At 39.8% G+C, this 26,262-nt stretch overlaps 1 protein-coding gene across 1 annotated transcript in view; it reads left to right on the top strand.

Annotated features, from left to right (window-relative positions):
* LOC106637693 (Smg6 nonsense mediated mRNA decay factor) overlaps window positions 1-26,262 on the top strand; it is a 170,880-nt gene that overhangs the window by 134,635 nt on the left and 9,983 nt on the right. Inside the window, exons 22-25 of the mRNA XM_089592533.1 lie at window positions 3,681-3,784; window positions 4,454-4,627; window positions 5,329-5,553; window positions 24,967-25,129. Coding sequence (XP_089448659.1) covers window positions 3,681-3,784; window positions 4,454-4,627; window positions 5,329-5,553; window positions 24,967-25,129 — 666 coding nt within the window. The remainder of the gene's footprint in view (window positions 1-3,680; window positions 3,785-4,453; window positions 4,628-5,328; window positions 5,554-24,966; window positions 25,130-26,262) is intronic.

Here is a 26,262-nt window from a genome sequence, read left to right as displayed (position 1 = left end):
TCACTATCTTCCTCTTCAACGAGCGTATTCATTCCATGTTTTGTGTGCACCTACGTGGCGTTGAAGCACCTACGGGGTATTTATAAATGGAAACTGAGTGAAAAAGGACGGTGGGGCGTAAAAAACGTTTTCATCGAGATTGCGTCCGGTAGGAGAGTACATAAATAAAAACGCAGGTTGGCATGAATAACGTGGAAATACAGCACCAAGTGCTATCTGGTCAACAAAAGCGTGTACCTAGCATTATTCGTATGCACGCGGAGAAGCGGGCTAAACCAAAGCGAGGAAAACGTGCGCTCCAGTTTGTTACACACGCCCGCTGCACGTCCTTGCGCTCGCTTCGGTGTTACACTAACCCCGGCCCCTTGTATTATCTTTCTCTTTCAGTTGAAGTGCCGTGCGCACGTTGCACGCCCCGGGAGAGCGCGAAATGTAAATATAAGTTGTCGCGCGAACGCGTGACTCCGAGCGTTTCTCTTTCTTGGGCCGCGTGACCGCGCGTCTTATATATGTATTTACGGCTAGTTGAGTATTTGTGCATGTGGATGAGAGAGATTTTCGCAAAAGATATGGATGGCTGAACGTGTATTTAACGGTACGCCGGACCAGCACGACGTTTGGACGCGCGCTTGGAAACTGGAGATCGACGCGCGAAATTTCAACCTTTATGCACGTTTTTAAGTACACCCCTAATGAATTATCATTCATATTATTATTATCATCGGTTTCACGGCGGTTTTTGTATTTATTTTTCCTTGATTTTTTTTCTTCATTTTTGATGAGTATGCAACATGAAGTGATCACGACTCTTGTCTGTATTTCGGTCTTCTTATCCCGGTAACTATGTCTTTATCTTTGTGTCATTTTTTTTCTTCATCGATGACTACTTCTCTACGGTTGTAATATTTCATTTTCGTAATACTTACTTTGTATCTCCAAATCTGTGCTTTGATTTTTAATTATCATCGCATTCTCACCACTAAATCTCTAATACTACGTTTGGTTGTCGCCTAAGAGTAGCTTTTTTCTTTGTGTCTATGTCTGACTCCTCACTTGTGCTGGTGTTTCTACATTTGAATGCTTCTATATTTCCGTTTATCTGTGTCTTTTTTTTTGTACATCCATACATCTTTTTTGTTTTCTACTTTTTCAAATCTCATTAGCATCGATTACTTTGAATTGATGTTTTCCTATGTATCTATCTTATAATCCCTACACCGTTGCATTCGTTTTTGAGTCTCTACAACTTTTTGTCCGTATAGATCTTTTTCCATAACTTTTTGCGATTGTAACTGTACGTTATATATCTCTTTTTAACTAAATGTTTCATCCAATTCCGTTGATGGTAATGCGTTCTAAAAAATAAAAAAAAAAGAGATGTAATCCCACATCTTGTGAAATAATTCGTAAGAATTGTATTAATGCGTCAAAAATTTTTTGTAGACCCCATGGGAATGACAAAAAAATCGTATTGAAACTTGCGTTACGTGTAAAGTCACGTGCCAATTAAAGACTATATTGTTCGCGAGTTACGCGGACTGTTGCTAGCGCATAAAAATCTCATTGAAGTGTGCAATACCTCGAGAGCTGAGCAACGATAGCGCGCCTCAGCCGTTTGTACGCCGTCGAATTCCCCAGCAGTAGTTTCTATACGGTTTTACCGTAATTCCAATTTCGACGCGACGCGCAATTCATATGTACGTGCCGAAGAGAGTGGAAAAGCGAGAAAGAGAGAGACAATAGTCCATCCGAACGAAGGATCGTCGATTCGATTCCTTTACGGCTATTCTTTCTGGCGCCCATATACGTACGACCGTCGAGAAGAAGCAGAAACGTTATAACGCTTTCGTTTGATTTCCTGATAAATTCTGACGGTTTCCTCGCCGATGGATTCGATGAGTCGTACGTTTTCCTTCTTCGTTCGCTTTTTATGTCTCTTCTTCGTCTTCTTTTACAACTTGCTTACTTTTTTCTCTCATTTTCTTTCATAGTTTTCTTCTTGTTCACTGATCGAGTTTTCTGATCCTTTCCAATGATTTTGTTGCAGCTTTATTGGCTTCTTATGACCTTGGTGATAAACGATTGCCATCTGCACCATACGTTTCTTGATTTTACGGGTGGTCTTGAAATATCCTACACTACGGTTACTTTTTCAATGTCACCCGAGATACAAAATTAAAAAAAATTTTATTTTATCGTTGGCGTAGTTCATCGGTATTGATGCTACAGTTTTTGTTCTTTGTTATAGTTATCGGGGCATGTGGAGAAGGGTGCATTGCGTTCTCGTATGGTTGTAACAAGTTTTAGTTATATACAAGAAAAGTATCAGATTCGTTTATAAAGAAAAATTAAATTTCTCCTACAGTTCATTCGGGTGTTTCTGTTTTTATAATTCACATGCACAAACAGAGCCTGAGGCTTAAAAAATTTCTGATTGCCCTAAATTACATATTATTAGGTGCATTATGTTTCTGAACACTTTGAACTTCATTATAACTTCCAGAATTACAGACACAATATTTTCATTTAATCACTGAAAAAATAAAAAATCATACAATTCGTATCAATGTCATTCTCATTCACGTTGTCTGACAGCAAATTGTCTGACACACAACTTGTCTAATCAAGTACGATAGTAACGTGATTTTTGTGACTCACCTTATTAAAATATTGATGCTTTTGGTGCATGGGAATACCAGTCTGGTACAGCATAAGCTTTATTGCTTTAGTCACAGAATTTCATAAGAAAGAACGATCTTTAAAAAAAGCATAGAAATTATATACTTATAGAACAAATTGTACCAAGGATTAGGGTGTATATATTATGCGTTTGATTAACTACATGCCATTCATTCAAATTTTTTGCTAACAGTAAAATATTTTTTAAATAAGACAAAGAAATAAAATTTTAAACAGTAATTCATTAAATATTTTAATAGTTACGTAATATTAAAAGTATTTTATAATTATGCTGTTAAGTACACTAATATATTTTCATGTTATACAGCTTTTAAGAGTGTACTACTGTATATGTTAAAGCATTTTTTATCACATGTTTTGAAATATAATTTTACGCTCTACGCAAAAAATTAATGGCATCTTTTTGAGGTAAAATAATTCCCGCCAGTTAAATGGAAATGATAACATGGTTACGTATGATTTCTTAAAAGTTTGTTTACTTTTTTATCCCTTAACAGTTTTCGGGCTTTACATGTTGAATTAAATTATATATAATTACACGTACTGACTCAATCAGTTTACTTGATTCTATAGTGATGTTCAAAATTCTTTGATGCTTCATAAAATTCTTTAAAGATCGTTACATAATGAAATCGTAGTACATGATCTTCATAATTTTCGATTTAAACTTGAAGGTAAAATTAAAAATATGTTTATCTTAATAGGCTTATCATTGACGTAGCAAGAACGTAATCACCTCAAACATGAATGACGTGGTAAATAATTTTGCAACACTAAGTTTTGCATATCGTTTGAAAAAGCAACACACCCACTCGGTTGAAATATCTGAATTAAAAGCTCGTTACAATATTTTTCTTGATTAACATCAGCATCTTGATTTAATTTCATTATTAATTGTTCCCGTCCGCTAAAGGACTTCCAAGTAACAAATTGCTCTCTAAAGCAAATTTTCTTCATGGATTTTCTTATGTACTTTGCAGAATTGAAACTGGTAAAACTGCCGGAGGACACGTCGCTGTCTGGATTCACGCCGCTCATGTCGAATCCTCAGGATCCGTTCTACGCCGACAAGAAGGAAGACATGGTGAGTGTATTTGTTTTTCTCTGGACCACATAAACGACCATATCCCACTTGATGTGTCCGCCTTTCCTTCGGCTTCTACCCTCATTTTCAGACTCGAGATTTATAACTCGGAAGCCAAGTAATAAAGCCTTTAATGGCCGACCGAAGGCGGTACATCCATCCTACCTATATATTTCCTTTCCAACCTGTGTATTTGAGACACTTTTAATATCATCTCGAAGGACAAGCATTTAGGTCCATGTAGTTTTCATAATGACGTTTACTCTGCAAAACACCGTAATAAAGCGCCAGGGATATGTTGTATTTTCATCTTCAAGCGCTCACTCTTTCCGTTTCGCGGCTGATCAACTCGTTGCGAATACTCGATGAGTACATTATCATGCAGATCGCGTTTAATTTATCAAAATGCAAAACACACCGCGGCACTCGTTCATCAATATTATTATGAATAATCATACACTAGACTGGCGGCATTTTGTCACGTACTTCAAATTAACTTGGAAACTGCACTACTTACTTTCGATACGTCAAACCAAGTTGAGTAATCAATGACAAACGATCCAGGGGTAATTATTGTGATATATTTACGGACATGTGACACCGGAACGCGAGTGCAATCGAAAAAAATGAGCGACACGCGTTAACAAACGTCATCGTTCGCATTCGCAGGAAGTGGTGCAGGTCTGCCTGAGGATACACAAGATCCTGTTCTTCGGCCAGGTGTTCCTCTGCGGCCTGGAGACGCCCGTCCTGAAGTTGCAGAAGAGCGAGGCTGGAGTCAACGAGTACGTCTCCGTGGTCGAGGCCTCGAGCACCAGCACGCCCGGCTCGCCACCCGAACAGGTACACCCATCGTATCCCCCGATGATGGTTACGCAAGCGTAAATTTCTCGATACAAGGGAGCGCTTGCCGTCGTTAATTTCGCGACAAGACCGGGGCGAAGCGCGTTACCGATCCCCTCGGGCCTCCCGAGCCTCGTCCACTTCTTTCGCGACGAAAATTTATGAGACCAGCACGCGCAGGAGTATGATTTTTTGCCCGAGAGGAAAATACAGGTGGCTCTCGGGGTGTAACAAGCGATCACCGCGCGCAGACTTGTCGATTGTCTTGTTCGCTCGCGATCAAGGTCACTTTGGGAGGATTTTTATTTATTCAGACGGTATTGTAATTAACGTGGTTACATCATCTCCAGGCTGGCTCTGAAACGAACACTGTTGAGCAGGTCCTTGTCGTTAATTTCCAATTATTCAAACGACGATGGCCTAACGAATGGAAAATCTGTCGATGTCGAGCTGAAAGTCGTTTGTAACGCCCCCGTTAAGTTTTGCCACCGGCTCAGTAGAGACATCAAAGTTACGCATACCTCGTCGGCAATTTGTCAGCCTCCGATAAACGAGCAAACGAGTTTTCGCGACGTACAATGTTTCGAGAGACGGCGTTGTGATTTTTTTCTTTTATTCGTGAGACAAATTGAAGTGTAAACCTATCGGAAACGAGATAATAAGGTCGCATCGACTGAAAGTCTGGCTCGATGAAATTGCAGAGCGACTCGGAGCTGATGGTCGAGAGCTACAGCGAAGACGAGGATGGGTCCTCGGTAGCCTCGCCTAGGCTGTCGATCGGCGACACCAGCTACGACAGCGGCGTCATGTCGTCGACGTCGACGTCCGCGTCGGTGCCGGTCGGCGAAATCAGATCGCTCATCGAGCGCAAGGAGGAGCTGGAAAAAAGACAGCGCAGACAGGACAGGCACCGCCAGCGGGTACAGGTTAGTGGAGTTTTGCGTAGCTTTTGTTTTTTTTCCTTCCCATCACCATCATCGCGATCTCGAATGCAATTACCGAGATGGAAAAATGTTTGCCCAACATTGGCCTTTTGCACACGCTGTTCAATGAATATCAATGGGGACGGCTTTTGCTGTCGCTTGTTTTGCCGATGGTGATGTATTTATGGCCAAGTTAAATAATTACCATCCACATTACGTGCGAGAAGAATACCGCCGGCGCGGAGGCATTATTAAAATCGATTATAACACCCCATGCGTCACGTGGACACTTTTTTTATGAATTTCATAGGTGCTCAACATCGATTATCCCCGTATACGCAAGCACGTATAAATAAATTACGCAAATTCTTGGACACACCGATAAAAGAAAAACAAAACAAACAAAAAAATGTCACGATAATGCACTTTTTCGTACGTACCTTCCTCTTATTTTTATTATGATAACAGGGCGCGTGCCTCCCCCCTTGCGAGCACCCACAGGCGCTACCGCGTAGGTGGCTCCTTGGTCCCGCGTATAGTAGTGGCGATAAATAAACCAGGGGAGGGATATCGGACGTGCGGCTGGAAGTCTGCCACGTAAAGCCAGATAACCGACAGCCGAGTCCAGTCGAGTGAATGGAGTTGCTCCCTCCTCCCCGTAGCTCGGCTGCAGCTTTCAAATATTATCAGATACACCGCCGGCCGTGGTGGTCATCCCCCCCTCGATTTGTTCCACCCATCGCGCAAGCTCGGATTTGCAAGGGGAGTTCACTAGACGCTTTTTGCCGACGATGCGCGGGATATGGGTGGGAGCTTTTTTTCCCGATGGTAATAAATGCTGGATATTTCGTATTCTCTTATTGTGTACCTGACCGCACGCGTCCGGGGTGGATCTTTGTAGGTTTTGCTTTTCTTCAAACTCGTTGGATGGAAGAGATGTATTGTGTTGCTTTACCAGTCACGCGGGGAGGTGAATGGCGGGATTTTCGTGATGGAACTTGTGTTTCGTAGAACGGACAAGATTACACAGCTCATGAATTTATGCAGGTAGTGTTAATGTGGGGTGAGATCGCCGTTTGGGCAGAAAGTGTTGTTAGGTATGACGTGGTTTTTTCCCCCTTGAATATCACTGGTACTTGGGATATCACAAAAGCACGTCATCACTGTCGACGGTAACAGTTTCGCAGACAGGCCGTGAATTTCTTCCTCCAACAGTAACTTGCGTACGCAGGGAACAGAAACATGAACACACATTATTTGCAAGAAAAAAAAGAGAGGCGTGGACCACTCAAGATTTCGATCTGACGTTTTCCCATCCCTATACTTATGTGCTCTCGACATATCACGGCGCTCCGTAATGTCACTCGCAGGTATCGCATTTCACCGATTTGCAGACACGATTGCTATCTCTAGAGATATACATGCATACATTTGGTTCAACCATCCCATCTGTGTTTTTTTTCTTTTTTTTTTTTTTTAGTTTAAATGATTTTATCCATCATTATTTTATTTTCCATACATTAATCTCATTACGAATATTGTGATTGAAGATTATTGCCGTGCGAATTTTTTTTATCATTCAAATGAGCTCTGTAAGATTATTTATGTCTTCGTAAATTAACGTGACTTGATGCAGTTTTTACAACGAAGGGAGAAAAAAATAATACCGTGCCCGTGCGTACGTGCAAGCGATATAATTATCTTTATTAACGCACTTTTTCGGCCATTAAATTTAATGAAAAGCACTTACAACTTCTAGAAAACTCCGCGGGACTAACAGCTAGCACTAAACGAACTTAAATCGCATGTTATGGAAAAGAAAAGAAAAAATAAAAAAACAAAAGGAACAGAGAAATGGCACACCTGATTTAGCGTGTTCCAGCAATCATGCGATCCGGCTGAAAAGTCATAAAAGAAAATTACCAGCCGCCCGCTCACTTGCTCGGAGCACAAAACAATTTAATTCAATTTGATTCAGCTTAATTGAAAAATTCCTTGGCCACGGGCCTCTACCCCCGATTATTTACGTCAAATGCATATACAAATCGACAAAAGTGCAAGTGCGCGTCAAAAAGCAAAGACCATCGAAAGGAAAGCCGCGCCAAGATTCCAGGTAAATCAAGAGATTATGCGCATTTCTTCCTCTTGTTTTCCTTTATTCATAATCTATTACCTTTTTTTTTTTTATCTCATTTCACTTCATCGATGTGGTGCTTTTTTATTTTTCTCCGACCATCTTCGGCATTTTTCTTTTTAACACTGTTTATTTTCCATCGCATTGACGAAAATAAACGAACGAGAGAGGCGTGGAGGAACGCGAGTCAGCGACCCACGACGATCTGTTCATCGTAATTATTTATTGTCCCCCCCCCTGACTCCTCTGCTATCGTAGCGAGCTAGCATTAAACAGAGAGGAAGAGAGGTGGGAAGGGGCTCGTTCCAGCCGAGCAACGAGATTTACGAGCAATCAAGTATGTATTTAAGAGGAGAAAAAAAAAATTGATTTATCGAGCCGTACCTCAGCTACTCTTGGCTTTGAACAGTCTCGATGATTCTTTTTGGTGTGTACCTATCCACTGCCTATATACTGGTTGGCTGACTGATTCTCTAACACGATGGCTAAGTGAATTTCCAAGATTTACTTTCTGTTAATGATTATATGCTTAACGCTTTACTTGCCGCGTAGACATCATAGCCTCTTATCCGTGGATGATTGTGGTTATTAATGCTTAGTGTCTGATAGTAGGTATTAATTGAATTTTATTTCTATTTTTTATTTATTTGTTTGTTTGTTTGTTTTTTTTCAACTGTAGGTTTCACGTTTGTGTTTTATATCGGAAATTTATACAAGTGATATATTGTACAATATTTAAAAAAAATTTTTATCTCCAAAAGAATTTTAACTCTAATCTATACTTGGTTGTATTTGAGAAAGATATTTCGTCTTTAAGGGACCAACCTAAAAGGTTATGTGTATACATTGTTGGAAACAAAAAAAAAGACATTAGAACTTCGCAGGGTAGATGGCTTAACTGAAGCGGAATTTGGCCGGCTAGTTTTTAGATTTCTGGGAGAAGTGAACTTCATCCATAAAAAGTCCATACGGCCCAGCCGATAGTTTTTGGACTATTTGTGATTTTACCAAATTAGCTGACCCACACATTGGCCTTTTCGAAAAGAACCAGCTGACAATCTTGTCAAACAAGACGACAGGATGCTTCTCTTGGAAGAACTGCTGACATGACCCTACGAAGTTAGCACACTAACCACTGAGCCACCAATGACAATTGTCTCGATATAATGTGTCAAAGAGTTGAAACTTTGTTGTTCTAAATGTTACTATATTTTCATTTGTTTGTGGATCAAGTACTTTAATTTTTACATGTTTACCCCATTGTGTCATTAACGTATTCGTGTATCCCTTGGGGCATCTAGTAACACTCTTAGGCATGAAATATTTTACCGATGGCATTATCTGCTTTCTAAAACAATATCTAGATTTTCTTCTTCATATTCAACTTCACATCCACCTGTTTCTGTAGATTTAACCAACACTTTCGTGCACTGCAAACGTCGATGTAACTCAAAGCAAGTTTTTGTTGAATCAACCAAATACGGAGTGGTGTTCTGGAAATAAGTTGTTCAACAATACTGGGCGAGCGCACCGAGGTTGGAGAGAAAAAGATTATCATGGACATGGTTAGCACTGGTAGCAGCATTGGAGTCGCGTGCCCGAAAAGCAGTGAGAGCTATGCAGCTATAGCTTCAAGCGAGTGGGTCGAAGGAATCGGCCCGAGTGATCTTTGAGTGGACACTGCTGCTGTTGCTCTCGTACCACAGACACTACTCTTGTTTTTCGTGGCCCAGCTGCTGCCACTACTGTGGTGGAAGTGGTGATTAATCGCACCCAGTTCTCTCGTGGTTGCTAACAAAAATTCGCACGTTTAGCCATGTATTTGTGTCACATCGCGACCACGCGTGTGTTTACCGTAAGCTTGTCTCCTCGTGTGCTCTGAATCGACGAGAAAATCGCGCGTGCCCGTGAGCTTGTGGGGGACAAGTTTCTCTATGCAAAATGTAATAAGAACTGACTTGAAAACTTTGACAATCAAGCTATCTTTATGTTTAACCTTTTAAGCTGTATTAATAATCAAAATGATTGAATTGTACTTGACATCAGCTGTTTAAAGTTGGGGTGATTGTTAAAAATTACTTTCATCATCTGTAGATAGAGCCAGCTCGCTCAACCTATTCTATTATAAACACCTCATGCAGCCAACACCCTCCTCACATTTCCAAAAACCCACGCAAATTTAGCAAAGTCTGAAGTTCTTCACTTCTGTTAACATATTAATTCCACGCCACATCTTCTACCGGAGCTTGTCGAAAGATGAGCCACATCGTCGAGTCGATGGATGGCTTGGAGAAGAATGAGTGGCAAGGGATAGAATGACCAGTGAGAGAGCGAGAGAGAAAGTACATCAAGCCATTGTATGTTCTGCTCGTGGTTGGATGAAGAGAAATGGCGATAGCTGAGAGCAGCCTATAGATGTACGTTGATTGTAGAAACAGTACTCACAGCTTCCAGAATTTACAATTTATGGAAGATAAGGGATGGGGGAGGAAGTCAGTGTATGCATAAGGATAGGTACGTACGGCATACAGAGCTCTCATGGAATGCGAGATGGCCATGTAAAATACATGTACGCACAGGGGCGTATTATTCGAACACCGATTAGGATCCCTGAAATTGGATCATAGAGGCTGATATGCCATGGTGGTGTTCACCTTTGATTCGCTGCTATGGGAGTTGATGTATTACCCACGTATTTAGGGTTCAGGACGAGGGTTCAGTCTGTATATAGCATATATATATGTAAATCCTACAGGCATTGGTATTTGTCGCAGGAGCCAACCCCCTGTATACACGTACATCATTTCTCCCATGTGCTATTACTATCACTTGCTCTATACGTTTATGTGGGCTAGACAGGCGCGTTGACGCTACGACAGTCTCTGGGAGCGGCGGGTTATTAATGTGGATCTGTCACCCGAGTTATGTGGACTCGAGTGCTGCCTATGGGTTTGGTCAGTTTTCAAAGGGGATGTCGCGAGCGTGTGGCAGGTTTAAAGCCAACCTGGCGCTAATTTCAGAGTACAAGCGAGGACGATTCAATTATCATTCGGCTGAATTTTCTGCCACGTGGTCTGGAAAATCGGATGCTTGCGGACTTTGTTGTTGGGTGGATTATTTTTCAGAAATTATCATTTTTTCGTACAAGTAGCAAAACAAAATATCCGAAATTGGTGATCAATTATTTTGAATCGCATTACTTTGCAGTCACATACTACCATTCTAAGCTATTGAGATCGGACATGGACCAAATTCTATTTCATGAGCAAAATGTGTTATCCTGTTTTGGTCAGCATTTCCAGTACTACGAGTACAAACATAAGTAATAAATATAGTGGACATAAAAAGTTTACTTAAAGTACTATTTTATGTCCAATCCCAATTTATGAACTGAGCCCGCTTGTGTAGGGGTGGATCGTAAAAAGATGGATTTGTAATTCAGTGTCAGTGGTTTCAAGTTTTAATCTGGTTACATGTGATGATCTCAGTGAACGAGCTGAATAAAGACTCAGCTTGTATCATTTCATAAACATAAAATTCAAAATGTCATCCTTTAAAAAGTTGTAATATTATGTAATCGGATTCGTGAGTTGGTCACTCCTGTTCATTCTGGGATTAACAAAATTTGCTCCACCGAACCATAACAACATCCAAAATCCACCAAACTTTCCGAAAAGCGCACTCTGTTGAAGCGAAACGCTCAACTGCTTATATAATTCGGATAATCCGATGGGCGCATCATCACGCGCATACACAAAGCACTCACACAGAGCAGCCAACTTCCCATTTGTCCGACACGATATCGTTCGGTACTATCGATCCACCGCCAGAATAATACACATGTATTCTTGTGGCGGTAACGAGGTTGTGTGCGGCGCATTGACTTTTCGGATTTCATTCGACTTTATATGCACCCTCTTGCTGCGAGTGTCGTTGTCACCAAGATACCTCGAGGCGGAAAGGCAGAGTACTGTCGGCTGTGCACGCGTACACGTAAGCCGATCCTGTCGCGAAATCATGCAAACCAGTTCAGAAGGGGGATAACGAAATCGTTGCCGAGGTTACATCTATATGGGGTATATGTGCAAGCTCTAGTGGAGGAAGTGCCGTTGTTCGTACAAGAGCTGGAGATAAGCAATAATCGCGCGCCAAAGTACGTTCTCGTTGTTACAGCTGTACCCCCTGCTTTCTCTTGTTGCGTGGGTTCCATCTCTGTTGGCTTTATGTATTCACCTTACGTCTAGGGCTGCGAAGCGCATATTATTATACTCACCTGTGAACTCTCTGAGCTTTACTAGTCCTACTTACTATTCCTACTTATCCATCAGGTTTTCACAATTTTAGTCTTTATCTCCTTTCCACAAGAAAGATAAGCAAATCCGTGGAATTAATGATGGATGAGATGTTTTGTCAAGTTTTTCCAAAATCCTCCCACAATGTCTTTATGTTCGTTCATTCAGTGGATTATTATTATGCTTTTATATTTTCAACAACCACCAAATCTGAGAAAGCCGAATGAAATGGTATCCTATTAAAAGCTGTGTATAACATTCTTAATTTTCCCAACAAAGTATTACGTGAGGTATTACCGAATAATACGCGTTTTCATGGAGTTAGTAATGTGCCAATTCCTCATTAAAATCGGCATTGTGGAAGTCCGAAATAAAACAAAAAACTTGAGGGGGGATAGTTACAATAATTTTTACTGTAAAAGCAAGGGAAAGGTTCAAAATTATCAACAAAGACGATGTCAGAGATTGATTATGTGTTGACAACGTAATGGCTCACATTATTTACTATTAAGCGAATTAACCAATGTCAAACAACGTAAATAACATATCAATGACATATTACATGGATTGCCTGTAATAAGAAAAAATTACCTCAGCTTAACGAAAAAAAGTTTTGCTATTTAAAAATTTCACGAATGTAAATACGATGCAAAAGTTACGGTAATTTTTCTCCTCGTGTTTCTTAGATGTTTTCTTCAAAGCTAACTTGAAAAAAAAAATTGGATTGGATTTTTTCTCAACATAGGTAAGCTGTTCAATGAAATTAACAAATTTTCTCAATAGCATGGTGTTTAATTCTATTACGGTATACCGTTATTTGTGGCTTACCACATTAGTCTAGTTCTACTGAACCCCATTGGATTTTAAAACTATTTTACCGCCTTCTAACATCGCAATACGCTCTGGTAATACTCAATGCTCACCTCACTCACTGTAGGCCCAACACAATCATAAAGACAAGATGAAAAAAAATACGTTCCGTTCATTTTAGTATTCCTAGCTGTATCATAACATTGCTCACTTTTTTGCCTCGCCCACATGCTCAAAGCGTCTTTTTGTTTACGTCCACACAGCGCACCTCGTTGTTCATCCCTTTTCCCTCGCCGTCTGCAGCCATCCCCTCGTCATTCGCACGTAACTCCCTCTCTTCCTTCGCCTCTATACCGTTCTATTTTATCATCTCGCTCCCCGTCTCGTTAACTCTAATCGTGCGAGCGCGCGACCCCGGAACTAGCACTCCTTGCCAAGCACGTAGACGTCTGTATTATACTCCATTGGCCTATCCACCGAGAAGGAGCGAGACTAAGAAATAAGGGCGAGATGAAGGGACAAAGATATTTCGCGTCCGTGCAACCTCTCTCTTCTTCACAAACGTCCTCCTACCGTAGATGGATTATACCCTCGGCTGATTCTTCTCGTTTCATTCCGCGTTATTACTCGGCGCGTCATTTGCTTTGTACAGTTACTCGCGCGTGTAGAGGCGCGAAAAAATGCACGCGGTTCCCTTTATATTACCCGCGAACAATGAGATCCGTTCCTCTCTCTCTCTCTCTCTCTCTCTCTCTCTTTCTTTCAAAACACCTCTTTTTCTCCAATACAGGGTACACACTTGTAGACACGCGTGGATGAGACTTACAGTAGAATTACTTGTCTCAGGTACACTTAAACTAGGCACTGGCTAGGAACGTGAAGAAAAAAAGAAAAAAAACTGTTTACTCGTTTTGTGTGTCATTTTTGGAGATACGTAATACACGCCTTGCCGAAATTCTCTTTTGGGCCGCATAATTACGTATAGACTGCTCGTGGTCGGGTTTTGGGTGTCAACGACTTGCCTCCGCCAAAGAGAACCGTTGGAATTCAGTGCAGAGATAATTTTGACGTGTATTTTCTGATTCGTTTGATGAAGTAAGACACGATTACGGAGAAGTAAAACATTTCCAAGATGAATTACGAAACTTCAAAATTTCAAATATTGGTACGATTAATTACCATTGCGGTAAAAGAAATTTGTTTTTACGCACACATGTGTACCGTAAAAAAAAAAAATTATGATTGGTATTATTGTACAAAAAAGTTTTCCGTAACTTTTCGACTGATTGATACATATAGAGTAATAAATAATCATTGTGCTTAAAATACGAAATTTTAATTGTATTTGAAGTAGACCTGAAAGACTGAACTTCAAAACCGAAAAATGAAGATAAACATAGAAATGTAGATATTCAAATCACATTCATAATCATCATATTTTGTACGTAAATATAAAAAAACAACATTTTATCAGTTACATTATAAATAACAAAGAGGTACAATCCTCCTGAAACCATCAATCTCTCTATCGTTGAAAACCGTAAGTAACAATCCTGTCCAAATGATCTTTTCATACTCACACTAACGTTTCCCATCGCAGATGCAAGTAAAAAAAAAAAAAACATATATATTTTACGTCCTGTCAAAACAACGATGCATTTGTATTAAAAACCAACGATCAGATATCTGTATACACTTCCGTTGGACGATGCCACCGCGACGACGGCACCGTCGCAGGGATGGCGTTGAATTAGCCCTTCGCGAAACTAATTAAGCCATGTAAGAGCCGGATGCGTGCACAAAAACGCGAGTCGAGTGGCTCTCTTGGCTCGTTAATGGACTACTGCATGGAGCAGCGCACATGTACATACGTATACACAGGACAAAAGTCGCGGGTACATACATATAAGTCGCGAAAGAAGCCGGAGTGGGAGGAAAAAAGAGCTCCTCGCTGGCGCAGGAAGTATAATTCGAAAAGAGTGCATCATCTCCCCCTAAAAACAAACAGACAAACATTCATTCCCTCCCGCGTATGATATATATATATATATATATATATATATATGTATATAGATGTATACGTCTCTTTCCCCTTTTCACGGATACGCGCACTGCCACAAATGCGCGCTTTCAAAATTTTCATGTACGCAGGAGAGAGCACAAGATACGAGCCGTCGTTGATGATCCACAGCGCGGCTCGTCCCTATGCGTGTTTCTCCCCTCCGGCACACGAGGGAAAGCAGGGGATACGAAATCAACGGATGCGTCGTCTGCTCGCAGCAGATAACGGGGCGCACAGGGACGAGCACCCTCGCATCCTCGACTGCGTATATATGTACATACATACGGTGTACCAGGACGCGACTCGAATTTACGGGGGTTGCTCGGAAGTAGGTACCGCGACTACGGTCATTGTGTGTCTCTCGTTTCGTTCTGATGTTGGGTAACGAGCGGCGCTTCTTCCACTCGAGAGCGCGAGCATGCACCTGCTTCTTGCGACGACCCGCGTGCGCTTGTACTTATTTCTCGTGATGTTGAGAGACGCGTATCAAGTCACACAGCCGTGGTCCCCTTGACTTCCTTTTTTTTTTTTTTTTTTTTTTTTTTATCACCGCCGTACACTGTACTCCGCCGACGCGCGTTTCCGGTGGTTTATCGCTGGCAGCTTTCGTGCTTTTTTTCGCGCGTGCTGCAAGCTCAATCGAGGCTGTGCTCCGAAACGGCTGTTAGCTTTCGTCCCGAGTTCCTTACTCTGAGGGAGCTTTTTTTAATTTATCGAGGGGAGTATCTATTTTATTTATCAGTAGGTACAGGTAAAGGATACGATTTCATAGATACATCGCTCCTTTTTGCGAACTGACATGTCTACGTCGGTATAGTACGTACTTTTTTGCTTACCATCGTTTTACGGCTTGTAATCTCGTTAGTATGTATGCGATATTATGTGACTATCTACATTCGGATAAGGATGATTGCGTTTGCTGCTCTGTGAAGTAAGCCTCGCGTGTTTATCTTTAAAACGCAAGGAACAAATTTTCACGAAGAATCCAAGGGTGACCGTTTGCAAGTACAAGTGCACAACGTTTTCGGCTGCGGGTGTCATCCCGTTGGTGTCGACTCTTTATCCTCGAAGTTGTGTGCCTTCTACACACGAGTGGCTCCCACTTGCTGCACTTCGGCACTTTGCACGGGAGCCCGACTGACTGTCTGGTTCTAAAGGAAGAGCAAAAAAAGGAGGATGGTGGTGACGACGACGACGACGACAATGTCGAGGGCAGAATGACCACGTCAGTTGCGCGAAATGTGCGCACAATGAGAGGACCCTCGAGGGAGCAAAGGGGATATACTGCCGAGTCACCGCCCAAATTGTGCACGGGGTCCCCTTTCGCTTTTTACTGCTGCTGCTTCGGACACCTCTCGTCCCCTCGCTGTTCTTCCTCGTTTTATAATCCGAGTGAAAAGTTGCGCCATGTATACAAAGCGGGAACTTTTTGTGCTGCGTGAAAGGAGAAGCTTTTTAAAGTGCACTGTGGAGTTGACTCCCTCCCGGTTTTGTTGAATTGCCCGCTGGCGATGTTTTTCCACAAGCCGAGCGTGTTTTGGACAGGATTCACGTAAATTCATTATGTAAAATGAGTGGTCCCGTTCAAGGGCTCGATTCGTTGATGTAATTCATGTTAGGTACTTAAAAACTCCATAACCCTATAACCTCATACCCTGGTGAACAAAGGTAGGGAGGAAGAGATTTGAAAGTGTTTAAAAGAGCTTTGATCCAAGCGTTGGTTTTCACTTCACAGTTACAAAATCCATAATCCTCAAAAGATCAATAAATTTATTGGGATCTCTTGCCTCTTACTGTGTGTGGGCACTTGATTAATGGTAGTCCCCTTACCCCTCATGTTGTTTGATTACCTCAAATTATGAGAGGTGAAAAAAATCACGTTGATCAATCATCCCAAATGTTGAGAGGCAAGAGGATTCGCGTTAATCAAATATCCTGGATAGGAAATTTACCTTCTATATTCACATATTTGTTTCTGGATATGACAGAAGGTAGGCACGTATAGGTGGTTGCAATAAGGAAAAGTTCTACTTTACAGAGCTTTAGGGTTATAAGATTTTGGGGTTTGAAGTTAACATTAACAATATCCAGTTTTTGTGGTACAATTTTTTTTCTTTTTGACACACGTTGTATAAAAAAAGTCTCTTCATCGTTTACCCCTCCCAATAACGTCCAAAAGTTCTTAGCAAGTTTCAGCAAGGATAAGTAACTCTACTTGTCAATAATTATATAAAAATAGTTTTCGTACAATGAGCGTAATGCAAAACTTCAGGTAATTCTTCTTAGGAGCACTTGTTTATTTAACTTCAAACTTGCTTTGTGATACTACACTGTGGGAAAACAAAGTACTGTGCTAGAATAGTAATCTGTTATCATTCCGCTGTTTAGAATCTTTGTACTTATGGCAACCTAATTTTTACCATTCTGGGCGGTAATTTCTATTGTACAGGTTAACAGTAAAAAGTCTCAAGTAATTTTTATTTTTTTTTATTAATCATTATACTAATTTTTATCATTCTCTCAGTATTTTGGAGTTTGAGATTGTACTGTTTTAACATATCAAGCTTGCAGTGATAGTATTAATTATTCTTCACTATATTAACGACATAACACATTTTTCTACTGAAAAGCATTACAATAAATATCTTTTCAATCACATGGTATACATTGACTCACGATAAGCCAGTGTTGTCAAGAAAAAAAAAAAAAAAAAACTTAATCTTACTTATATTGATGGCCTAATACTCATTATTTTACCATTTATTGCTTATTTTCCGTCGCAGGTATACTAGCTTAGTAGTGTTTTAGCTTTTTGACAGTTTAGGAGCCAATATCTGAGCTCTTCATTCGGTTGCAAGAATATAATTTTAAAAATATCTTGACAAGATTTACGTAGTAATACTTGGATAATTTATAAATACACAGTTTTGCATGGAAGAAGTGCACTAACAAATGGCCTGAATTACTGTGATACAAGGTATAACCCCTATTATTTATTGAAGGATTATAAGTGTGTCTTTAAGAACTTTGCGATTTAGGATGCGATGTTTCATCTTTTATTGTAATATCATTTATATTTACACTAGCATTCAGATTTTTATTGCTGTTCTACTTTCATATTAAAGAGGTTCAATGATTTTCTCAAAATGCTGAGTATCAGGAAACTCAGAATTTTTTCAATATGTTTCACCATAATTTTTTTATCGATATTACTGTCATAGATATTACTGCTTTTTCTGCTATTTAAGAAAATTATTGAACTTTCTTAATTTGTTTGTTTTCAATTGTACATGATCCGTATGTCATTGGACAAACTATATTATTTTAGTAAACTTTATTTTTTTTTTGTAGTATTTCTTGTAAACTGTGACTAACATTAGTGTACCAAGAATAGTAACTTAATTAAAATCATATTATAGTTTTGCTGAGAAGTTATCCAAACTATTTTTAACTATAGTACATTTTGTTATATTTTTACTCGCTGAACACCAATCCACGGCCTGGATGACTGTATCATTTCACAATTCTTTTAATAGCAAAGTTAGCTTAATCAACAATGTTTTTACGGTAATATTATCATACACTCCCTTATTTTTTACTGTGACAAACAAATTCGTGCTTTAAATTTGTTTTCATCAAGTAGAAGTACGTACAAATAATATGGTTTTTCTTTCAACGCTACGTAATGCTTGATTAGTTTACAATTGAAGTACAACATATATTAGAAATCGCCTTGTTTTTCACATTGCAGCACCAATATTGCCACTCTTAAAGATTAGGCAGTAATAACGACAAAGTTACCAAGATAATAAAATTTCAACTGGCTGGGAACTCGACGAACATGGCGGATAAAGCAAGTATCTCGAGAACTCCAAATTACTGCAATATATGCCAGCAGTTTTTCAAATCGAACTATGACCTGACAAATCACAAACGTACTCACACGGGAGAGAAGCCTTATGCATGCTCCATATGTTCAAAAGCTTTTTGTAATAAAAGCGATCTTAAAAAACACGTTCGTATTCATACGGGCGAAAAGCCTTTTGTATGCCTCAGATGTCGGCAAGCATTCAGCCAAGGGCCTAATCTGACAAGGCACATTCGTTTTCACACTGGCGAAAAACCTTACCGATGCCCCGAATGTTACAAAACGTTTGCGTGTAAAAGTAATTTTTCAAGGCATACGGGCATTGTCCACACCAGCCATTGCACCGAGTGTTTGTTGACGTTCGTCCAAACCCATGATCTCAAATTTCACATGCTCCAACAACATTCTCATCCATGCGATGGGTGATGCTGACGAACTTTCGTCCCATCTTCTGGTCTCCCAAAGCATAAGCTCTACGGTCATGAGGGTCGGTTGTGATTTCCAAAGATCTCAAGAGATAGTTTTGTGGAGTCTACATGATTACAGTCTAATACTCATCTTGGTGAAGTTTAGAGGAGCTGACATCATTTACTAACTGGTGCACTTTTAAGTCAATGCAACCGCACAACAGACTCAATACACGTTCATGTGCGTCCACATCTAACCACATAACGTAGGACTTACGTATTTATAAAAAGTGTTTTTACCAACAAATAAACAGTGTATTGAAGATCATTTTACATTTATGGTTTGTATATATATATATATATATATATATATATATATATATATATAAAAATTGTAATTGCTTGTTAAAAATAAATGTTTTCTAATGTAAAGTATGATTTGCTTGCAATGGATTTTTTTGGCATTTTTATCGATACCATTTCGAACTTGAAAATAAAAAATCCTTTTGTTTGGTGTTATTACCGAAAGACTTAAGTAGGTAAAAAAGTTTGAAATTCCCATCACCGATTCTCGTCTCCTGCTCCCTTCCGTAGGTTAAGCGATACCCCGTAAGGCCAAGGGAATAAAAATGCAAAGCAGTTAACCTCAAGGTGCCAGGTGTATAAAGTCGCTTACGAAACGACGATAGCTCGCAGATCCTCTCGACCGGCATGTCATAAAATAATTAAACACCCCCGGACAGTCGCAATTACTTAGACGTCCGTCGCACGTATATACATGCTCGTACGCGCGAGTGCGAAGCAATCAAACATAATTTGCCTCCTCCCAGTCCATAGCCTATTCCATCGGAGAAAGAATACCTTTTCTAGCCTCTAGATTAACCCAACGCAGTAAACCTAAATCAAGCCTAACTACATCCTCAAGCAATCAACGATCACGAGCAACAGCACCAGCAGCGGCAGCCTCTCCTTTCCACCCTCATTTTCTCCCTAAGCACCTAACCCATACACGCCAAGCTGATTGCTCCGCAGTGGAAAAAAGTGCCACGCTCGAACCTTAATAAGACGGGGCACGCTTCCCTGAACTGGACCCATCCCTTTCCTCTTCATCTGTACTTTTCTCTATGCACGAAATACATAAACAAGCATATATATTATATATATATATATATCAGCCGAGCCGCGTTCAAATCGCGTACGCGGTGTACATGATATTATAACGAGCACTGGGCGAGCAAGAAGAAGAAGAAAAGCTCGAAAGATATAGCGACAAAACGTGAATGTTCGTGCGTGCAATTTTTTTCATCGCATCCATACAGAGTTTTTGTTTAGCTCGTTTACCTATGCGCGTTTATATGTGTAGGATCGCCGAGGCATGCAGAAGAAAGATATTCGTGTCGAGGGGCTCCACCGAACCAGTCTCCGTGTATCTCTTTCTCTCTCTCTTGAACTGCTATACCTCGATGAGCCACCATTAATTTCTAGAGCCTTCTACGCCTTCTTCGCTCCCTCCTCCCGCTCTTCGTCTTCTTCTCATCCAGGAAGAGGCTCGATGTGCTCGTCGTTCTCTCGCTGCGTAGCTTGTTCTTGTCCCATCTCTCCATCTCCCTCCCTCCCACCCTCTTCGCGTCTTCTTTTTGCCCTCCTTGAATATTTCGAAGCTCGTTGCTACACCTTTTTTTTTTTCGTTTGTTTGTTTGTTCGTTCGTTCGTTCGTTCGTTCGTTCGTTTGCTCGCGTGATTTCTAATCTCTCGTTCCCTCTTCGCTGTAGGACGACTCTTTTTCGCGCTGGGGCTGTTTCGTACGTCTGCGCCATGGTTCTTTATTAGCGGTCGAGAAGGAGGTGGGGTGACGAGGCGAGGAGGAGGAGGAAGTGGAAGAAGCTACGGGTGCGTGGTCTCATTTATACGTGGCCGGGCTGACGTGGAAATTATACAGTCCCCTGAGATTTTTGAGCAGACTGTTACATTCATTATCTAAGCTTGCACGTGATGGGGCAGCGCGCGTTGCGTGGCGTGGTGTTATGCGCACCTACGTACACGTACGTGCTTGTGGTGTATTATAATTGACTTGTCATGGAGTTTATTAAATGCTAATTGACGATCTGCCAATGGTTGTGCTCGTCGTTGCTTTCTCTGGTCAAATTTGTTATCTTCGGTTAATTATTACATGAAACCTTTCGATTTGAGCTAGAGCACATTGCCATATGCTCTTTAATTACGTTCTCGTAAGATGAACAGTTTGTATTCTTTGTTTCATTGTTTTTTCGTACAAGATATCCATTTTAATTAAACTCAATGCACGTAGATAGCATATAGCCAGATGTTAATCAAACCATTTTGAAAATGAGATATTAGGATTAGGATACTTCATTATACTCAGTGTGTAATGGGTCACACAATAATCCTAAGAATAAGTAGTACTAACACTATTACTAGTGTGACAAACACACAAAATGGATGATCAACCTATGGAGCTTAATATATTGTCCAGGTGAGCATAGCCAGTACTGGCAAAGCTATGTAGTACTGAAAAGTTACGATTGTTCAATCATGTTTGCATTGAAGAATTCGAAGAATATCAACGCATCAAGTTTATCTGTGTCAACCAGAAAATCCCTAAAGTTCACTTATCTTGGGTCCATACTTGTTAGAGTAAGTCCATAGCATACCCCCTTGGTTTGGTTAATATTCATGGAGGATTGGAACCTTAAACAATATCAGTTAAAACATGGAAAAATGTCAAAGGGGCAACGTGGAACAAGTATGATGGAGAGAAATAACTTTGAACAATATAAGCAAACAGAAGATAAGGATGATCAATATTTTGTTTCTAATGAAGTGTATAGGATGCTTCCAACTAGTACGTACCTGTTTTGCAAGTGGATAAGCATGAAAATTTCAGCTTTTTGCTCAAAATTGATAGAGTACAGCTACTACTTCTAATTAATAAGCACTCGTCAAATTTCATGAACAAAAATATAACAAAAAGGTTAAATCAATACAAGTACCCTACCAAAAAGAGACAATTCCACCTACAAACATCTATTGTCAAATGGGTGCCCCATTTAAAAAAAAGTTATCTACGTTTTAGCTATTTGAAAAAGTTTTATCTACGCTGAAGCAAACAACACTGCCAATGTCTCGATTATTAAAAATAATATAACTGATATAGTGCTCCTCAAACAAAACCAAAGAAACCAATTTAACAAGATAGATGTCGTTATCAGTTTCACTACAAAAAATTTTTAATCATACATGACGTAAAATTACAACGACTCTTAAATGCAGTACACACAACAGTCAATAACAACAACTTTAAGCTGCAGAGAGTAAAAGATGTAAAAGATGTTGGTACGAACTTCAAGTATTAAAACTATATTTTTGTCTACCGCCTTATTTTCGTGAACATATGGTTCATTTTGTCCCTGTATTTCCAATTTTGAAAACGGAAAAAAAGATGAGGAACTTCCCATCACAGCTCCATCATTCCTCTTACACCTGTTACACAAATTTTCGGTGCTATTTCAAAAGGTCAGGCAGTTCGTTGACCCTTGCTCTTTGAATATTTATAGCTCAAAAAAAAGGTACAAAGATGAGTAATTCTTCCTTACACGTGCTCGGATGTTTTTTGTTCAAGCCGGCTATCTTTGAGCATGGCCCACGAATGGACGAGATGGCCTTTTTAGTCATGACAATGAAAAAAATTTTTCCCAGCACCTTGCATCTGCATAATCTTTGAATCAATGGACATTGGTCATGCGAAAAAAAGCACTGTTCCCGATATTCATCGCCTCAATTTATTTCGACTAGCTTAACCACGAATCACAAATAATTAAGCTAAACAATTTTGCACGCAAACCCTACCTGATTAGTTCTTCGAACATGTACAGTTCCGTCCCCCACAATGGCCCTAGATCCAAACAATTTAATCTAATTCGAACAAACACGCGTTACCCAATACAATCATGATGCATCTAATCACTATCCGATAAAAACTCAGGTAGAGTATCGTCTAATTAAAATATACCTACATTATTCACGAAAACAATGGCAATCGCGGTAAAAATTCCATTCAAGTGAGCTATTACGGCCACGCACAGACGCACACTTCCTAATAGATAACCACCAACGCGTAAGCGCAAGACTCGATTCCCCATTCACTAACTTTCAGGACCACTTGAAATAGACCGCAACGAGCCCATGGAAAAAAAAAAAAAAAAAAAAAAAAAAATCATCAAGAAAAAAATGCACTGTCAAGGAGATGTGTGCGTACAGCAGTCCCACAAGCCCATGCACTGGGAAAGCAGAACCAACAGTAGCTCTAAGATTGCAACATGCTTTTCATCGATATATATCGTACATCAGACTCTCCCTCCCCCTCGAATCTCCGACTTATTTTACAATCGTGCGCAGCAAGTTCCACTGCACGCCCTGCTGTTGTACACACCGCGCAGCTGGCATGAACCTGTCCCCAATACTGCGAATGCATGCGAGCGTCGCGCATTTGCAATGTTACGCGCAAAGGAGAGGGGGAGATCGTCGCGTATCACCGTTTAATATGCGGAAAAGTGAGCCGCAGAGTAGGCGCGCGCCTCCAAGCCCTCCCGCGAGTTCTCACGGCCGTGCCACGGACCGTGAAACTTTTTTTTTTTTTTTTTTCAGCTGAGAGAGACAGAGAGACAAGACCGGCAGAAAGATCTTCGTTTGCGAACGTACACTGTATAGAGCGGGCACGCCTGGTTTTGCGCTTAAGGACGAGTACCTACAATTAGAGAAACGAAGAGGATCTAGGAGGAATGCTCCTATGGGTGGCTTTATGTGCTTTGTTCCCCCGAATGTCTCAAGGCTACTTTCTCAGTTTGCTCGAGCGATTGCGTCAGAGGAGCGTTCAAAAATTTTTCTTTACCTATACGTGTTTAAATTGTAAATACGCCGATTGCTCATATTTGTATCCCATTTTAAAGGAGTTTGAAATTGCGTTGGTGTATTTTTTCCTGAAAGTCAAATCCTTTGCCTTGATTGTTATTGTTGCAGTGGTAAGTGACTTGGTAAATTGTTATTTCAATACAACGTTTTTGTTGTGTCTACTTGGGCAAAGTTTTAGGAGCGATCTTTAGAGCTTCCATGGCCTTTTAGTTAAGAACACTTTAAGAATCATGAGTTGGAGTCCCATCGAAAAATTTCGAAATTTTAAAAAATGACAGGTACGATGAGGTACGATGAGGTACGATAGTTAGAAGAAATTTCTAATTCTAGGGAGCAATAAGTGTGAAACGTTAGAAAACTCAGCATAAATGGCGTATTGTAGCCAAAAGAAAAATTGCGTCGCAGAAACACTTTTTTATTTTATACACTATTTTACTACAAATGATGACAGTACATGGTAGTATGTGGACTTGTTTTTGTGACAACATCTCCGTCACGCTTAAGTCAGGAGATCACTGATATCATATTTTTGTGACGCTATTTTTCTTTTGGCTATAGTACGCCATCCCTGCTGAATTTGATGACCGTAGGGACCTCATATACTCGTATATTTATTATGAAATATATTCGCTAAGAACATAAGACTCGATTTCATGCGTGGCTGATTTCCCAAGTATTGAAATTTCTCACTTAGATAAAATTCATACGAACACGTTAATCACTCACAGCTGAAAGTGTTACCTCCTTTGGTATCCTCTTAAATCTCAAAATTTTTCCTGTACTTTATAAAATTCATCAATCTTTATTCCAAGATTAATGAAAGATGTGCAATCATTTTAAAGATGCAAAACTAACTCAACGAAAATAAGACTAAAGGACTGACCAGAAATTTTTTTTTTTTTTTTTTTTTTCAGGCAATTTTACAAAAGTCATCATTGTCAGTGGAAATTGAAGTGAGGCCAAAACATTTAGTTCCCGACACGAATTGTTTCATCGACTACCTGTCGCAGTTGCAAAGCATAACTAAGGCCACGTGCGGAGCTCAGCCAATGTACACACTAATGGTTCCTCTTGTTGGTGAGTGATTGGTTTTAAATTTCTAAATTATATCTAAGCAATATTAAATTAAACGGGTCTGAGTATGTTTTGTTTTAATAAAAAAAAATTAGTATTCTGATAGTATCAACGCCTCATATATATAGAATAATATTGATAGTATTAATAGTATTGTTTCAGCTTAAAAAAAAATTTTACATACTTCAATTGTCAAATGTAGTACAATTAGTCTAAAAATTCAATAACAAAAGTTTTAGTTGAAGCCGACTACTAATTGATAACAAAAAAGTTTTTAAATACTGTCAGGAATTACTGCTGATACTGAGGAAACTAGAGAGTGTGATCCATATTTATATTTCTCAGTTGGATTCGCTCTAGTAATTTCTTACGCATTTGCCAATAGAGTGATGTAGCATTATTTTTTTTTTATTTAAATGGTAAAATTTTAACGTGAGCAACGGTATTTCCGATAAATAATGTTAATATAAATATTATTTATAAGATTAAAATAACATAGACGACGCAAAAAATAAAATTAGATTTGTTGGTGTGACTTAACGTTACATGTTGCAAGTGTTGAATTATTAATGATGTTTGAAACAGTAGGTTGGCATTATTCAGCGTGAAAAACGGTACTGATTTTTAGTTTGTAATTCTACGAGTCATAAAAAAAAATATATATATATATATATAAAATATTAAAAAAAAAAAATAATAATAATGATTAAAAATCCATGTCACTGGATAAATTATCACTTGACACCACCAGTATTACATAAATATTTCCAAGCTGCACTCGTTCGGCAGAACGAAGCCTTTGTTTACTCGAGGCCTCCTGCAGCTCAACCGGAAGATCTATCAATCATTGTCACAGCAGTCAATTCCTCCGCATTCCTGCTGATGCCTTGTCAGCGACAGCAGCAACAACAACACCTGTAAAAGCCTTTCCTTAATAATTCCCGCGTTCGCACCTCATCTCCCCGTTGTTGCCACATGAAAATGACATTGCAGCCACCACTGGCACCTCGCTGCACGACTGCACCAATAACGTATGCACCTATACATATGTAAAAAGCAGCACATGCAACGTTGCGCAACTTTTTAACGCGTGCCGGAAGGGAAACGTCGACTCGTAAATTTTTCGATTTGTTGTT

The sequence above is a fragment of the Copidosoma floridanum genome, unplaced genomic scaffold (genome assembly GCF_036245765.1).
Source record: "Copidosoma floridanum isolate Cflo_tuat_1 unplaced genomic scaffold, Cflo_Japanese_pri ptg000019l, whole genome shotgun sequence".
Taxonomy (NCBI): domain Eukaryota; kingdom Metazoa; phylum Arthropoda; class Insecta; order Hymenoptera; family Encyrtidae; genus Copidosoma; species Copidosoma floridanum.
Note: the sequence above shows the minus strand (reverse complement) of the source record. Positions and strands in the feature narration are given on the sequence as shown.